General features: G+C 36.5%; 1 protein-coding gene across 7 annotated transcripts in view; it reads left to right on the top strand.

Annotated features, from left to right (window-relative positions):
- Positions 1-18655, top strand: part of DMD (dystrophin) — a 2261655-nt gene that overhangs the window by 115381 nt on the left and 2127619 nt on the right. For 2 of the 7 annotated variants that reach the window (XM_070462105.1, XM_070462100.1), the window contains exon 1: positions 1587-2846. The exons of 1 other annotated variant lie outside the window; for it this stretch is intronic. In XM_070462105.1, the coding sequence (XP_070318206.1) occupies positions 2816-2846 (31 nt within the window). In that variant the 5' untranslated portion in view covers positions 1587-2815. Of the gene's footprint in view, positions 1-1428; positions 2847-18655 lie in introns of those variants that run through there. 4 more of the 7 variants (XM_070462106.1, XM_070462103.1, XM_070462102.1 and 1 more) reach the window with 4 other exon arrangements.

Here is an 18655-nt window from a genome sequence, read left to right as displayed (position 1 = left end):
TCCTCTGCCTTTTCTAAAACCAGCTTGAACATCTGGAAGTTCACGGTTCATGTATTGCTGAAGCCTGGCTTGGAGAATTTTGAGCATTACCTTACTAGCATGTGAGATGAGTGCAATTGTGCGGTAGTTTGACCATTCTTTGGGATTCTCTTTCTTAGGATTGGAATGAAAAACTGACCTTTTCCAGTCCTGTGGCCACTGCTGAGGTTTCCAAATTTGCTGGCATATTGAGTGTAGCACTTTCACAGCATCATGTTTCAGGATTTGAAATAGCTCAACTGGAATTCCATCACCTCCACTAGCTTTGTTCGTAGTGATGCTTTCTAAGGCCCACTTGACTTTACATTCCAGGATGTCTGGCTCTAGGTGAGTGATCACACCATTGTGATTATCTGGGTCATGAAGTTCTTTTTTGTACAGTTCTTCTGTGTATTCTTGCCACCTCTTCTTAATATCTTCTGCTTCTGTTAGGTCCATATCATTTCTGTCCTTTATTGAGCCCATTTTTGCATGAAATGTTCCCTTGGTATCTCTAATTTTCTTGAAGAGATCTCTAGTCTTTCCCATTCAGTCGTTTTCCTCTATTTCTTTGCATTGATTGCTGAGGAAGGCTTTCTTATCTCTCCTGGCTATTCTTTTATAAAACCTTAAGAGAAGTATGAGTATTCTACATTAATGTAAAATTTATTACAGGTGCCCAACAAATCCTGATAATTGACTAAAGCAGAAAGACAAGATGTATCTAAGGGCATTCAGATCTATTAGTGTTTGGTACTTTGCATGTTGCTTTCGATATTAACCAAGACGAGTTTTGGGTATATTTGGAGCCAGAGTTGTTTCGGAAACGTACATTTCAGGGTTTTTCAAAACTGGCCACGAATTAGCTCACCTGTCAAACAGAGTACTGTGTCCTACTCCCAGAGTTTTTTTCCTTTTTCAGGTTTCATGTATACTCTCATTTCTAAAATGTTCCTACGTGGTGTTGATGCTGCTGCTTCATGGACTACACTTTACAAATCCCTGATAAACTGTACATGTACCTTGGCTGAAATGTGGGTTTATGTCTACTGGGAACTCATGATACAAAGTGTAAAGGAACTTATATTCTGAGCAGTTTTGCATGCCATTGCATAGGACAGGGAATGTAACGTGCAGATGTGGATCCATGTCACTCCTAAAACATTTCTCTTAGCATATGTCATAAAATTGTTTGCTGTATACATATTTAGACAACCACACTAAAGAGATGAGGTAACCTACAGAGAAAATTTTAAATCTACTTTGGATGATAGTAATTTAGGTACAGTTACCCCCAAATTAAAATCAGGGCTTGTGTTTTATTTCATACAGATTTTATTGAGGAGGTTGGTAATATTATGATATTCCAAAATATAAAATGTATAACTCACTATTAAAGTAAACATCATAGTCTGACTCCCATATGTCAGGTTTTTTTTTCCTATTTTTATCTACAATTTATTTCTGTGCCAAGCAATTGAATGCTTGACATAGAAAAATGAGTCTGTCACTTTAACAAATGGTACTATAAAAACACTCAAACAAATAATTTTAGCAGAGATTATAGTAATTGCAGAAGAAATATCTTTTTCAAATGTGTTACCAGTATTTCCTATAAATATTGGGCTCACCTATTGCATTAAAAATAAAAATAAGAAATGAGATAAAGAAGCCTTCTCTTGGCAAAGAATAGTTTAGAAACATTTTGAATGGTTTGTTAGAGTTGTGTTCATTTAATACAGAAAACTTCTGAGAATCATTACATAGTTGATCATTAACTCAGTGTCTAAGAGGATGGTGTTTTAAATAAATCTAAGCAAGTAAATTGAAGGAAGAGTAATTTGTTAGTGAAAAAAAAGTTTTATCATCAGCTACAACAAAAATTGAGCCTTTTAGGGGGATTTCTTCACTTCATTCTTAAAGGCTCTTTATTTTAGCAGAAGCCTTTCCCATGAGAGCTATACACATTCTGCCTTCAGAGATCAGCTGCTTCATTCCACTGTTTCTTCTCTTATTCAGACTGTAGGCATCATCAATATATGACTTTTGATTGGATCCCCAGGGTAGAAATGAAGTTTGATAGACAGTGGATATATAACAAATGCATAGATGATTCTAGGCATTTCTTTTTGTTCAGTGGAGAAAGTTTTAGTGCTATTGAGAATGTTAAAAAAAAAAAAAAGAAAGAAAAAGAAAAGGCATTTAAAAGGCTAACCTGGATTAGAATTTTCTGCTCTGATATTCTGGAAAGGTGCATAGAAATTTCAGAAAGTTTTGTTACAGTTGTGTACTGAAGAGTTTTTATGTTAAGAAGGCTTTGAGAGCAAATACTATATCCTCTGGGCTATTCTGGTTTAGATATTAATGAGAACACATTTGAACACTATTTGAATTCACAGGGCTTGCCATGCTGGAAGCACAACCTTATATGTAGTGGCCATGGGCAATCCTATTATGGGAAACCAACTTGAGAGAAAAGGCGGGTCACTTGCTTCTGCGCAGGTCCTGGAATTCAAAATATCCAGGGGCCTCTACAGAATCCTGGCATCAGTTACTATGTTGACTCACTCAGTGTTGGGATCACTCACTTTCCCCTTACAGGACTCAGATCTTGGAGGCAATTAGCTTCAGAGACTACGAATAGGGGAAAAAAAAAATACAACTGAAGTCTTATTTTTTAAAGGCTGCTGAAGTTGATTGGTTTCTCATCATTCCTAAACTACTGAAGCAATAAAGTTGAAAGAAAATTTACCAAGATTTTTATCGCTGCCTTGATATATACTTTTCTTTTTTCCAAATGCTTTGGTGGGAAGAAGTAGAGGACTGTTGTAAGTACAAAGTAACTAAAAATATTTTTTACCATGGCATAACTTTTAGTTTGTGGCAAGCTCACTAATTAGGCAGATTGATTTAAACTGATTATAGTGGATAATGATTAAGCATAAATGTTATATATATATATATACACACATGTATATATTACACATATATATGTGTAGGTGTACATGTTTCTCACTGGGCAAACTTTTTAATATAAATGAGTTAGCATTTAAGCTTTTTCTTTTGCAAAAATAACATCTTTCTTATTTAAGAAACTACTACAGTAATAGAATATGCATAACTGGCTTGGAGTATTTGTAACAAACAATTTAAATTGCTGTTAAATAGTTTGTGTATATGAGTTATTATCATGATTATTTGATATTTTTGTATTTAGTAATAGCTACATGTGGAGTACTGAACTGACATATATTCTCAATGAACTAATTGCTCTATGGGAATGACATGTGGATGCCTCAAGGTTAGAAAAGTTTTATGTGGCTTATTATGGGGGGAAGATAGAGAATAAAATGATTTGTGATGGATAAATGGAGATTGAGAAAAGTATTGATAAATATTTAATTTAAAAGTTCCCTTCTCATACTACATTCAGTATTTTGAATGTAGCATATCATTAAAAATTATTTCAGATGGTGGTATGATCTCTGCAATCAAATTACCAGGTACAAAAGTACCATATTAAGAAAACAACAGAAAAACATGAGGGGCTTTTAATTATAATTTGCATTCAAGTCACAGTGTTGTTTCATGTCTATGATGACCTAACTTTTCAGTAAAACTTTTTAGCCTGACTTTTTTATATAAACTCCAACTTTTTTGTTTAAGAAAGTAAAAATGATTAATAAAAAATGTAAAAACTGACCATGTCACAACAGTAAAAATAATATATACAAATAATATATGAGGAGTACAGTATGTCCCAAAGAGGTGGATGAAGATTATCATTTTTTTTCACCTGTGTCTGACTTGTGGATTATAGTCATTCTGAAATAGATATGAGGGTCTATAATTAAGAATGAAAGAAGAGAAATCTCTCTAAATAAGTCACTATTCAACACTTCTGGGCAAAGAGTCACAAGAGAAGTTTCACCTCTGAGAAAAAATTGTGGAAAGAGATCAACATTGTGCATTTATTGATTTACAAAAGATGCTACTGGATTTTGTAGTAAAACATTTTTATATAATTTCCTTTATAAATTTCTTTGACAGATGTAAGAATTGATTTCTGATAGAAAAGCCATTCAATGTACAGATATTACAAAAATACAAAGCATGTGTTTGTTCTTTGTAATGCATACATATTTATCACTTGATCAATTGATACAGCTACAGAATTAAAATCATAAACCAGTATATAGAGCAATTTAGGGAGAGTAGCAGAATTTTAATTTTGACATGGATCAAGATAAACAAACCATCTACTTTGTCATAGATTCGATTGACTTTTTAAATTCTTAATCAGAATTTGAAGAAAGCTAAGCTTTTTGGACAAGTCCGGTAGGACTTTATTATAGTACATTTTGAAGTGATCAGGTAATACTTAGGCTAAATGACAATGAATTTCTTAAGAGAAAATGAAGATATTCACAAAGTTACATTACACATTAACTTTTATTAACTGGCAACATACTACTCTTTGAATGTATTGACATTTGAATCCAGTTTTTTTAAATTGCATTGGTTTGAAAAACTTGAGTACACTTGGTTGGGTTTTAACCAAAATAGTTACCAATTAATAGAGAATAACACTGTATTAACATAAGTTAATAAGTTGCTTACTTTTAGAATTACTTAAATACTGTTTTGCAAATAATCATTCAAATAATTGATTGTAAATTATATATTTCTTTAGAATTTTTTAAATGATGCAAATTTTCTTAAAGTCTAGTAATATCATCTTTTAGAATTTCATTTGCAGAGTCTTTTAAGGGCATCTTAACTATGAAAAAGAGATTGCTGATCTAAATAGATAATATGCTTCTTAATAAGAAGCTCTCTGTGTCTCTTACGTGGCATAGCAGTATCGAAAATACAGTAGAAAATATTGTAATTGTTACTCTAAACTTAAAGACCACAAAATGTTATATACAAATTTGTTATTTAAGGAAGAGAGGTGTTGGTTGACACTATTCCAGCTAGACAGTACTGAAATATAAATTCATAATTTGGACAGAGATTTTAATACAGCTTCCTCTTTAGTCCTAAAGTATTCATTTGAAATCTTTGTAGGCCAAGTCATTTGCTACATGTGAAACAAATTGTAAAGTTCTTAACCACTTGGGTGGTTTAATAAAAGAGATTAAAATCTTTGTTCTCTGGAAAAGTCAAGATTTCTTAATTCTATTTTATTATCTTTCATCATGGTTTTATCACAAAAATAAAACAAAGTGATTTCCCAAGCTTTCCTTACCCTTCCATTTTCTGCTGTAATATTTCCCTAACTTATTAAAAATGATTTATCATATTTTTCATTAAACCATTCTTTCTTGCATTGCAAATGCAAGAAACATGATATTTTGTTGTGACTCTGTAATTTTATATAAAACACACATACACATTTAAATCACAGAGTACTGAGTTACCTAAGAGAGACCTTGAAAATTAATTGGAAATTAACTTTTCTATAAAGTTAATTTTCTTTTTTTAAACTCATTTTTTTTTTAAAGTATTGTTAATTTACAATGCTCTGTTAGGTTCAGTTATACAGCAAAGCGATTGGGTTATATATATATTCCAAATTTTTTGTTTATATGTTTTATTTTCTATTTAAATATGCATCATTTGAATAGATACTGACAAGAGTAATGACAAAACATCACAAACCATGAAGGAAGAAGCAGACATAGATTTTATGGGGCCTGAGGTTGAACAGTTGAAGGAAGGGGACTCTTTTTGGAAAACTAATACAAAATTATGAATATAAAATCAGGTGGGACTTGGGAGGAGCCTATATAAGTGAAGCACTTGCAGACTGAAGCTTTGAACATTTCATGGGAAATCATCTCTGTATGAAGAGATTTGTTGCAGTTGAATCTCTTTTACTCCATTTTAAAAGAACATTGATGCTAGTTATATTTCTTTAAAGTATATATTATTTCTCAAAGACAAGCTTTTACTTAATGCAGATTAGAGAGTTAAAGGAGTTTATAATCGTAGGAATTTGACATTTCTGCCTTTCATTCTGAAAAGATACATTGATTAAAATGATGTCAAACTCAGTTAATGGAGGCGGTGCAGTAATTTCAGATATACAGAGTATGTAATTTGAAGGCAAGCCAAATCACAGTGAGAAGGAATAATGATGACCTTGGTTTATTTTTATACAGCACATTCAGGGTGTGATTGGATTCAGAGGGAGGCCACAGTTTTCTTTCTCACAAAGTCCTGCCATAGTCCTGTGAGATTTGTGTTCTGTTATCAAGGTAGTTGGTTCATATAGGAACATTTTGTTGAGAAAGTTATAGGCTGCAGTATGGGATATGAGAAGACTTATTTTGTTTTTAATTAAATGCAGCCAAGTACCATAGCATAATTTCATGAAACTCTTTTTTTTGGCAGTATGGTCCATGGAGCAGACCAATCTTCAAAACTCAAACAAGCAAAAAAAGTAAACACCTTGTGGTCTTCATCTTTTTCCTCATTTAAAAACATCCATTCATTAAAAGTCATTTGAATTTCATGCTATACAGTATTGACAGAGGAATACTCATAATGTATTTGGAGTTCTGAAGTTTAATTTTAATACAGATATGAAAAATAGGCTGGCAGTGCTCTGTGTGTGTGTGTGTGTGTGTGTGTGTGTGTGTGTGAGTGTGATCAGTTGCTAAATCTTGATTGACTACTTGAGACCCCCTGGACTGTAGCACACCAGGCTCCTCTGTCCATGGAATTTTCCAGGCAAGAATACTAGAGTGGATTGACTTTCCCTTCTCCAGGGGATCTTCCCAACCCAGGGATTGAACCCACATCGCATCTTCTGCATTGACAAGTGGATTCTTTACCACTGAGCCACCTGGGAAGCCCAGGCAGTGCTATAGTGTAGTTTATTATTTTGCCGATTTGGAAGGGATTTGTCTACTTCTGTCACATGTAGAATTGTCCTAACATCTTTATATTTGTAAAATGTCAAGCTTCCTCTAATTAATATTGTAAGTGAAAATGTCTTTCAGAGATTCTGATAGCCTCTCTTGAAAGGGAGAATAGCCCTGCTTTTTGTGAGTCACTCATATGCAAATGATAGTTTAAAGAGTAGCAGCTAAGATGATTTGGTTTGCTTTTTTCCAAAACTTAGGATATTAAAAGCTTATTTTCCCACGTATTCAATGTTACAGCATATTAGAATTTTGCTAGTGCCTTTTTAAACCAGATGGCTCCTCCAGAAATTCTGAAATGCTTTAACTCCAAGGGACGTGCCCTTTTGCTTTCCCCACTCAAGATTACCGCTCTGTCCTGAATATGGCCACAAAGCCAAAAGTCGTGGCTCCAGTGGTTTAGGAGAATCTTAAATGTCTCAGCCACAATTCTGACAAGCAGCAGGCAAATGTGGGTGAAGAAAGGGAATGGCCCTGCTCATTCATGCTTAGAAGAGTCCTAGTCTTGTGACCACATGGAATCCCCCACATGCCTATTAACAAAGCCTAAGGTCAATGCCCTTGCTCCCAGAGCTGGAGTCTTCCATTCGGGCTACCATTTTAAGGAAAAATTTTCATCCAGCTCTGTGCTCAGTCCTTATGTTCTGATATTCATTCACAAGACCTCAGAATTTCAGTAGGTGAAAGAAGACATAGAGCAATTTTCTGGGGCCCTACAGTCCCGAGAGGTGACTTTGCATAGTCTGTAATGATTCTAAGCCCAGAGAAAGCAAGTGTTCTTAGCAATCTGGATTGAGTTTGGAAATCAGTTTCTTCCCAGTCTCCTTATTATCTTTTACCTTCTGCTTCAGTGCCTTACTTTTGGTTTGTCATTATTCACCCCATTCTTCACCAAAGGAAGGTGAGGAGAATTAACAATTATCCTTTAATTGGAAAGGAACTGTCATTTTGATGCTATGCTGGTAAAATGTTGATGCTGTTGTTGTTCGGGGTGTGGATAAATGAATCTTCCAGAACTGGTATTTCAGTATTTTGATTCCATATAACTTCAAGCCACTGGTTTTCCATAAATTTTAAATGTTAGGAAAATGGTTTCCTATATATTAATTTTTAAAGCTGAAATGTATCTAAGGCTACTTTAACATATTTAGAATCTGAGGAAGAATGTTGCCTCTATTTTTATTTTATTATTTATTTTTAAGAGAAAACTGGGTTGCTTTAATTAGTAGAAGGAATATTAAAGTGCATGGTATGGAAGCCAGTGCTTATCCATGTGATAAAGTCAGAATGTAGGTAGCTGAATGAGTTTTAAACAGTTAACAGAATTTTAAAGAAACTTTGAAAAATGCTTACATTGTCACACTCGTAGTTTACACTTAATAAGTATTTAATAAATATATTTAGTAAATTCAACCCATTCACAGGCATTACAGCAATGAGGGATTTATATATGCCAAAATAATATACAGGTTTTTGCCAGTTTATCTTCAACTTTTAGCTCTTTTTTATCTCTAACCTTATGAAATAATTGGTGTTTTTAAAAGACCAGTATTCATTGAGCACAATTAACATTATCATGTCTCAGTATGCCCAATTATGGGCAAATAAAGGGGTTAACCTTTCAATGTTTTCACCCTCTTGGCTTTTGCTTTGTTTTGTTTTAAATTGCTCTCCCTCCTCCCACTCTGCTTTTCGCTAAGACTGTCATGGAATCAGGACTATAAAAGGGCATAAACATCGGTGGCTTTTTGCTCATTCTTGGCACCCATCTTTATTTGCACACAACTTGTCTGCTCCTTTATCAGATTACAGCAGCAATAGTACCTTAGCTGGAGCTAAGTGCTGACTTAAAGGGCACAGGAGTCAGCACACTCTTACAAGTGCAGATATTAGCCTTGGAAACTGTGTGAGGTCAAACTAAAGACACAAGAAAGGAAAAAAAAAATCAGAGTCAGAACTGCTCAAGTATTTTCATCAGAGGCAAGCTGAGTAATTCCTTTATATATAGATGCTCACGACGGCAATATTAGAAATAGATTGCTGACTAAGCAGGCAAAATGTTTCCAAAATAGTTGAGGGACAGATAAAATTATGTATGAAAGTGGTGAACCTCAGTGGTTCTGATATATTGGAAAATAACTAGGAAGGAAAAGGGGAAACTAGACTCTAAAGAGTGTAACCAGATACAAGCAATGTTGGCATGTAGGTGGTTAACTGAAGGAGCTTACTGGAAGCTCAGACAGCTGGGGAATCCTGATTTAGTAGAGCCTGAAGGGCAGGTCAGGAGCCATGGGAACAGCTGCTGAAGAGCTAGAGAATTCCTCTGGATTAGGTGTACATACCCCGTCTCTAATGGGCTATGTCAGAGAGCACCAAGTGTTATCACAGAGTTTACTTCACTCAAGCCTATGGACTTTGCAGTGTTTTCCTTTAAATGTCTAGAAATAGAGTGGCTCTCTAAATAAATCCAGAAATAAAAGTATCAGAGGAAGTGGCTCCTTAAACTTTGTATTGCGTGGGTTTCCGTGACCATTGTTTAAAGAAGGAACCATTTGTTATTCATGCATTTAGTCAGGTAACTAGGATGTGTTGAGCACCTACTTGTGCCAGATACTGTGCCATGATCTGGAGATAATGTTCTAAATAAGTGCACTCACTGGGATTAGAATTTAGGAGAGGATATATATATATATTTATATATATATATAAATATTTTATGTTATATATAAATTTATATTATATATGTATATGTATAATGTTCATGCACTGTTTAAATTGCATTTGGGATAAGGACTACAAAATAATGCACACCTTGTTAGAAAAATGTATACTAGTGAGACCTAGACTTGTATTAGAAATTGGGGGAAGGATTCCTAAGAAATCAGCATTCAGAGTATGACAATGCAGAATGGAGTTGGCTCATAGTTGTCTGAGGTAAAAAGAGGGAAATGTTACATTCAGAGGGATCAACATATGTGAAGGTGTAACATGCTATGAAGAAAGAACTAAATGAAGGTCAGCTTTCCTAGACTTTCGTAAGTGGGGCAGTTTAAACAAGCATGCAGTTGATACAGTGGCCTGGGGTCCAATCATTCAGTGCCTCAGATCTCATGGCAATGATTTTAGTTTTCTGTATAGTAGAATCAATGGTTAGCTTTTAAAGGTTTCTGTCAAGGCGGTGAAATGACTATGTTTGTGTGTTTTTTGCTTTTTTTTTTTAAGAATAGTATTCTGTTTTGTGAAGAAGAGATTAGAAGGTGTTAAAAGTGAATGAGGAGCTATCAGTCTGAAGCTCTCAATCTGCTAGTTTCTCCAGGGACAAAAGAAGATGATGTTGACTAGAATGGTAACACTGGAGTTGAAAGAAGTGGATTGATTTAAGATTTACCTAGGAGATGGAGTCAATAGGAATTAGTATTGAGTTGGATGTGGTGCTTTCTATGGCATGTAGAATTGGGTGGATAATAGCACCATTTAGAAGGAGAAGACTTGAAGTGAGCTAGAATAATGGCAAGAATTGGGGGTGTGGAATAAGTTTTTAATGGAGAGCATGGGTGCAGGGAACCTGGGGATGTGAAGCCTACTTCTTTATTGGGGACTTAATGGCTCTTGTTGTTCAGTCACTAAGTCATGTCTAACTCTTTGCAACCCCATGGACTGCAGCATGCCAGGCTTCCCTGTCCTTCACTATCTCCCAGAATTTGCTCAAACTCATGTCCATTGAGTTGGTGATGCCATCCAACAATCGCATCCTCTGTCGCCCCCTTCTCTTTCTGCCCATAATCTTTCCCAGCACCCAGGTCTTTTCCAATGAGCTGGCTCTTCATATGAGGTGGCCAAAGTATTGGAGCTTCAGCTTCAGCATCAGTCCTTCCAATGAATATTCAGGGTTGATTTCCTTTTGGATTGACTGGCTTGATCTCTTTGCTGTCAAAGGGACTGCCAATAGTCTTCTCCAGAATCATAGTTCGAAAGTATCAATTCTTTGGTACTCAGCCTTCTTTATGTTCCACCTCTCATATCTGTACATGACTACTGGAAAAACTATAGTTTTGACTATGTGGACCTTTGTCAGCAAAGTGATGTCTCTGCTTTTTAATATGCTGTCTAGATTTGTCATAGCTTTTCTTCCAAGGAGCAAGTGTCTTTTAATTTTATGGCTGTACTCACTGTCTGCAGTGATTTTGGTGCCCAGAAAAATAAAATCCGACACTGTTTCCAATTTTTGCCCATCCATTTGCAATGAAGTGATGGGACCAGATGCCATGATCTTCGTTTTTTGAATGTTGACTTTTAAGCCAGCTTTTTTGCTCTCCTCTTTCACCCTCATCAAGAGGCTCTTTAATTCCTGTTCACTTTCTGCCATTAGAGTGGTTTTATCTGCATATCTGAGGTTGTTGATATTTCTCCTGGCAGTCTTGGCTCCAGCTTGTGTTTCATCCAGCCTGCCATTTCCCGTGATGTACTCCGCATATAAGTTAAATAAGCAGGGTGACAAAATACAGCCTTGACATACTTCTTTCCCAATTTGGAACCAGTCTGTTGTTCCATATCTGGTTCTAACTGTTGCTACTTGACCTGCATAGAGATTTCTTAGGAGGTAGGTAAGGTGATCTGGTATTCCTATCTCTTTAAGAATTTTCTACAGTTTGTTGTTATCCACACTGTCAAAGGCCTTAGTATAGTCAATGAAGCAGAACTAGATGTTTTTCTGGACCTCCCTTGCTTTTTCTGTGATCTACCGTATCTTAACAATTTGATCTCTGGTTCCTCTGTCTTTTCCACATCCAGTTTGTACATCTGGAAGTTCTCAGAGTTCTCAGTTCTCACTGCTGAAGTCTAGCTTGAAGGATTTTGAGCACTACCCTGCTAGCATGTGAAATGAGCACATTTGTGTGGTAGTTTGAACGTTCTTTGGAATTGCTCTTCTTTGGGATTAGAATGAAAGCTGATCTTTCTAGTCCTGTGAACACTGCTGAGATTTCCAAATTTGCTGACGTACTGAGTACAGCACTTCAACAGCATTATCTTTTACGGTTTGAAATAGCTGGAATTCCATCCCCTCCATTAACTTTGTTCATATAAATCTTCCTCAGTTCAGTTCAGTTCAGTCGCTCATATGTGTCCAACTCTTTGTGACCCCATGAATCGCAGCACTCCAGGCCTCCCTGTCCATCACCAACTCCCAGAGGCTACCCAAACCTATGCCCATCAAGTTGGTGATGCCATCCAGCCATCTCATCCTCTGTCATCCCCTTCTCCTCCTGCCCCCAATCCCTCCCAGCATCAGGGTCTTTTCCAATGAATCAACTCTTCGCATGCGGTGGCCAAAGTACTGGAGTTTCAGCTTCAGCATCAGTCCTTCCAATGAACACCCAGGACTTATCTCCTTCAGGATGGACTGATTGGATCTCCTTGCAGTCCAAGGGACTCTCAAGAGTCTTCTACAACACCACGGTTCAAAAGAATCAATTCTTTGGCACTCAGCTTTCTTCACAGTCCAACTCTCACATCCATACATGACCACTGGAAAAACCATAGCCTTGACTAGATGGACCTTTGTTGGCAAAGTAATGTCTCTGCTTTTCAATATGTTGTCTATGTTGGTCATAACTTTCCTTCCAAGGAGTAAGCATCTTTCAATTTCATGGCTGCAGTCACCATCTGCAGTGATTTTGGAGCCCCCCAAAATAAAGTCTGACACTGTTTCTACTGTCTCCCCATCTATTTCCCATGAGGTGATGGGACCAGATGCCATGATCTTAGTTTTCTGAATGTTAAGCTTTAAGCCAACTTTTTCATTCTCCTCTTTCACTTTCATGAAGATGCTTTTTAGTTCCTCTTCACTTTCTGCCATAAGGATGGTATCATCTGCACATCTGAGGTTATTGATATTTCTCCCGGCAATCTTGATTCCAGCTTGTGCTTCACCCAACCCAGGGTTTCTCATGATGTACTCTGCATATAAGTTAAATAAGCAGGGTGACAATATACAGCCTTGACGTACTCCTTTTCCTATTTGGAACCAGTCTGTTGTTCCATGTCCAGTTCTACCTGTTGCTTCCTGACCTGCATACAGGTTTCTCAAGAGGCAGGTCAGGTGGTCTGGTATTCCCATCTCTTTAAGAATTTTCCACAGTTTATTGTGATCCACACAGTCGAAGGCTTTTGCATAGTCAATAAAGCAGAAATAGATGTTTTTCTGGAACTCTTGCTTTTTTGATGATCCAGCGGATATTGGCAATTTGATCTCTGGTTCCTCTGATTTTTCTAAAACCAGCTTGAACATCTGGAAGTTCACAGTTCACGTATTGCTGAAGCCTGGCTTGGAGAATTTTGAGCATTACTTTCCTAGCGTGTGAGATGAGTGCAATTGTGCGGTAGTTTGAGCATTCTTTGGCATTGCCTTTCTTAGGGATTGGAATGAAAACGGACCTTTTCCAGTCCTGTGGCCACTGATGAGTTTTCCAAATTTGCTGGCATATTGAGTGCAGCACTTTCTAAAGTTTCCTAAGGCCCACTTAACTTCACACTCCAGAATATCTGGCTCTAGGTGAGTGACCACAGCAACATGGCTATCCAGGTCTTTATGGACTTTTTTGTATAGTTCTTTGGTGTATTCTTGCCACCTCTTCTTAATATCTTGTGCTTCTATTAGGTCCTTGCCATTTTCTGTCCTTTATTGTGCCCATCCTTGCATGAAACATTCCCTTGGTATCTCCAATTTCCTAAAGAGTTATCTAGTCTTTCTCATTCTGCTGTTTTCCTCTATTTCTTTGCATTGTTCACTTAGGAAGTCTTTCTTATCTCTCAGTGCTATTCTCTAAAACTCTGCATTCAGCTGGGTATATCTTTTCCTTTCTCTTTTGCCTTTTGCTTCTCTTCTTTTCTCAACTATTTGTAAGATCTCCTCAGACAACCATTTTACCTTCTTGCATTTCTTTATCTTTGGGATGGTTTTGGTCACCACCTCCTACATCACTTTACTAACCTCTGTGTATAGTTCTTCAGGCCCTCTGTCTATCAAATCTCATCTCTTGAATCTATTAACCACATCTGCTGTATAATCATTAGGAATTTGATTTAATGTCCCTAATGAGCATAGATGAGCCTGGCTACAAAGGTCATATAGAGCGAGAAGAGGAAGAAGTCAGGAATTCAGAAAGGGAGACAAAAACACTTCAGAAAATCATCCAAGAGGTATTTAGAATGAATGTTGAAATCCTAAGGGAAATAATATGTCTGTAAGGAGGAGCGTGCCTTTCCTTCTCCAATTTAATGACTTTGTGAATGTGAAACTCACTCACAGCACCAGGTGTCTTGGTTTCCACAGTCTCTACCGTCTAGTTACCCCTAATTCCCTTTCCCGTATTTCTATGAGATATCACCAAAATGTTGCCTTAGTAGAAAAGCTTCAATAAATATTTAAATTGTATAATATCTTCAGCTTTTTCATGTACTCTGTGCTTCCTAAAAATACCTTCTTCGGAAACCCCATTTCAACTGACTACTGTATAATGAAATGAGCCTTCAGTGTAAAACATTTATCATAGTCTGAATTTCAATTGCTCAGTCAGAGTTGTTAAGCAACATGAAAAATCATCCTTTAGAGAATACAGAATTGGATAGATATGACAAGGAAGGTTTGCACCTTAATGTTATTTTAGTTAATATAGATGTTTATTGGAAAAGTGTCTAAGATTTCTTGAGAACCATTAGTAAAATTGATTATCTTTAAATCTGGAAAAATGGTAAAAAAAAAATACCTAGAAAACATTGACAATTCAGTTTAAATAAGACTGGAATTGTACTGAAGAGCTAGGAGGTACTTGAGTAATTGAAAGTTAGTCATGGATGAGTGTAATGTACTTACCAGTTAGCTTGGGGGGAAGTAGGACTAGATAGAATGATATGATATGATATTGAGCAACTCCACTTGCTTTACTTTATTTTACTTGCTTATAAATATACATAGTTGAACACCTGCAATATTCTTTCTCCCTTTTATGAAATTACAACTCAAAGTCAGAGAAAAATAGGCAAACACCTATACACACACTCACACATATACTCATAAATACCACTACTGTAATATGTCAAGAGAGTTATAAACCATGGTGCAAATCAGCCATAAATGATTACTCATAGATTATGTGATTATGAAAGTTTCATTGAAGAATCCACATTTATAAGTAGGCCTTAGAGTTTGGGCATATGGAAATGTGAATTAGAGAATAAGCAGAAGGAACAATGATTCATAGACAAGAATTAATGAGGCATTGATATATCCTACCTAAACAGTTGGGCTATCCTGGTGGCTCAGATGGTAAAGAATCCTCCTTCAGTGTGAGAGAACTGGGTTCCATCCATGGGTTGGGAAGATCCCCTGGAGGAGAACGTGGTGACCCACTCCATTATTATTGCCTGGAGCATCCTCATGGACAGATAAGCCTGGAGGGCTACAGTCCACAGGGTCGCAAAGACACAATTGAGCAGCTAAGCACACACACAATTATTGGCAGTTCCTTGTAGGTACATAACAGTATTTGTGGTCCACCTAGTCTTCAAAAATAATATATAACTTTCATACCAAGCATTTCTCTGGGTATATTATATGCATCTCAGCTAATGCTCATTACAGTTCTGGGAGAGAGGAAATATAGAGATTTATATTTAACAGATATAGATACTGAGGGACAGGAAGCTGAAGGAATTTGCATACAGTAGCTCACTTTGTACGTACTGGAGTCAGGATTTGAATGGTAGTAGAGTGACCTAAGGATTCAGGTTCTTAATCAGTCAGCTGCCAAGACCTCTCAGATTTTGATGGAGAGTGTCTGCCAGAGCTCTAGAAGGGATAGAACAAATCAGAAAATGGAAAAGAATCCAGTATCTTCTAACAAAAACTAAATGTTTTATTAAGAATGTTCCTTTAAAAAAAACTCATAAAATTTATGTTCACTTAAAAATTACAGAACCTGGCATATTGTAGTTTCTTAGATAAAAAACTGAGATGTCCTGGGACTTCCTTGGTGATCCAGTTGTTAAGACTTTGCGTTCTAATGCAGGGGGTACAGGTTTGATCTCTGGTCAGGAAACTACATGTCTTGGGGTGTGGCCCAAATTAAAAAAAAAAAAAAATCAATTGGCTAAAAGAAAAAAAATGGAGAAGGAAATGGCAACCCATTCCAGTATTCTTGCCTGGGCAATCCCATGGACAGAGGAGCCTGGTGGGCTACAGTCAGTCTAGCGGATCTCAAAGAGTCAGACCCGACTTAGCAACTCAACAACAACATGGATTTTTCAGTTTCAGTTATGTGAGTACTATAAGTAAGAAGCTAAATAATTAAAAGCCTTATTTGTGATTTAAAAAAAAAGAAAAAAAAACTGAGATCTCCTGAAAAACCTCATATCTATCCTCTAGACCTTCTCAGGGGCTATCTATGATGATAATCCATAATAGATCACTTGTTTTAGTGTTTTATTCCTTTCTCAGCCTTTTGACTGTGTGAACTCAGAAGATCATAGAATAGAACTAATGTAACCCTTGATCTGTTGTAATCATCTACAGCAGGTTCCTCAGAAGGATCTCACTAGATGTCTTCCTGATTTTATTTCACTTTTACATAGGCCACTGTGCTAGATGAAGAACAAACAAGGACTGGGCCCACAGAAATAAGATTTAGTGGAGGACAGAGAAGCCATGTGTCCATGGGGTTGCAGAGAGTTGGAGGCGACTTAGTAACTGAACAACAACAAACTGTGAACAGAAATAATGTGGCTTTACTGATGTATATAAAGTCAGTATGTATAAATAATAATATTTATATTATTAAATATAACTGTTTTTATTAAAACGAAACTGAAATAATCTCTTCCATCTGGAAAATATAAAGAAAACTACAACACAGTTGGGGAAAAAATGGGGAAATGATTTGTTATATCCATATTTAACTTCCCAATTAGACAGTTATAGTTTGTTATTTCATTCCTCAAGAAGCTACCAGTTATTTCATTTTAATGTGAAACACTATAATAGCAATTTGATTTTGATAATTTTTAAGAAATCATTATTATAAATGGAATTATCATACTATCCTGATAGTATGATACAGATATAAAAATAAAATAAGATAATATATTTCTGCTTTTTATATCCATTAGTTGAACTAGATATTGAGATTTTTCCCCCTAAAAATGTGGTGCTTTCATTTTTTTTTCTCTATTCAAACTTCACCTGACTTAGTTCAAGTGAAGTAAAGAATGCCATGTCACTAAAACCAATTCAGAAAAAATTTTCCGCTTCTTTCTTGAACTTGAAACGGTGGTCAGTATTGAGCATTTTCTCCCTTCTTAAAAAATGTCTTCACTTGAGATCTGTGCATTGCACTCTCCTAGTCTTGTTCCCATTTCTTTGGATGTTTCTGTTCAGTCTGCTTCGTGTGCTCGTTCTCTCTACTCAGCCTTTAAATACTAATTCTTCAGAGGTCAGTCCTAGTAGGGTTGTCTTCTGATTCTATAATCCCTTCCACAGTCATTGTACCCACGTGCATGTGTGTGGTTTTATTAACACTTATTTGCAGATAACTGGCTACATTATACCTCTAGCTCACATTTCTGCAATGAAGTCCAGAACTGTAATTTCAATTGCCTGGTTGGCATCTCCATTTGTATGTGACAAAGCCATCTGCACTCCAAGTGGAACTTCCCATCTACCCCACAAAACCTGAGCTTTTCTTGCTGTTCCCTTTGTCAGTGAATGGTGCTACCTAACCATCCAGTTTCACAAACTAGAAACCTATTTCATCCTTGAAACTGTTGTCTCTCTCACCCTCTTATTTCTAAACCACTGCCAATCACTGTGGGTTTTATTTCCTGAACGCTTTTGATCCACTTCTCTTTATTTTCTCTCCCATACTAGGGTTCTGATTGTATAATCAAGCTGCTCCCTCTCACTCAGAATACAGAAGCACTTTCCTTTCTGGTTTCTTTGCTTCACCTCTTCCCCATTCACTCTAATCTCTAAAATTCATCCAGTCAGCTAAGTATGATAATATCAGCACCTGCTTTATCATCATCCACTTCATTGTAGCTTCTGTTGACTGTATGGAAAACAAAAGAAAATAAAACAAGATCTAGATACTGGTTTTAGCTACTGTAATGCTTCCCCCGCCTTACCACCTTTCTGGTTTTCTTTCTGTTCCTTCAATAGGCCTTGCTTCCTTTCTGCACAGGGCTTTTGTACTCACTCTTCTTTCTTTTCTCTCTCTCTTTCACCTAGATAATATCAATTTCCCTTATCAGCCACTCCCTCTAAGTAGAAGTCAAAACTCCCAGAGTAGATAAAGTTTCTCTACCATGTCACATCCCTCTGAAACACATAGCAGTGTTGTAATTCCCTGTATGTATGGACTTCCCTGGTGGCTCAGATAGTAAAGTGTCTGGCTACAATGCAGGAGACCCGGGTTCAGTCCCTGGGTTGGGAAGATCTCCTGGAGAAGGAAATGGCAACCCACTCCAGTATTCTTGCCTGGAAAATCCCATGAATGGAGAAGCCTGGTAGGCCACAGTCCATGGAATTGACATGTGACTAATGCTTATCAATCAGATTTTGTTGTAAGTTCCACAAACCCATCCCCATCAGTTGTTTTTGCTTGTTATTGTTTCTCCTGAACCAAGAACGAGTCCCCCATCTGCCCTCGCGT

The sequence above is a fragment of the Odocoileus virginianus genome, chromosome X (assembly GCF_023699985.2).
Source record: "Odocoileus virginianus isolate 20LAN1187 ecotype Illinois chromosome X, Ovbor_1.2, whole genome shotgun sequence".
Taxonomy (NCBI): Eukaryota; Metazoa; Chordata; class Mammalia; order Artiodactyla; family Cervidae; genus Odocoileus; species Odocoileus virginianus.
This window is presented reverse-complemented; position numbering and strand designations above follow the sequence as displayed.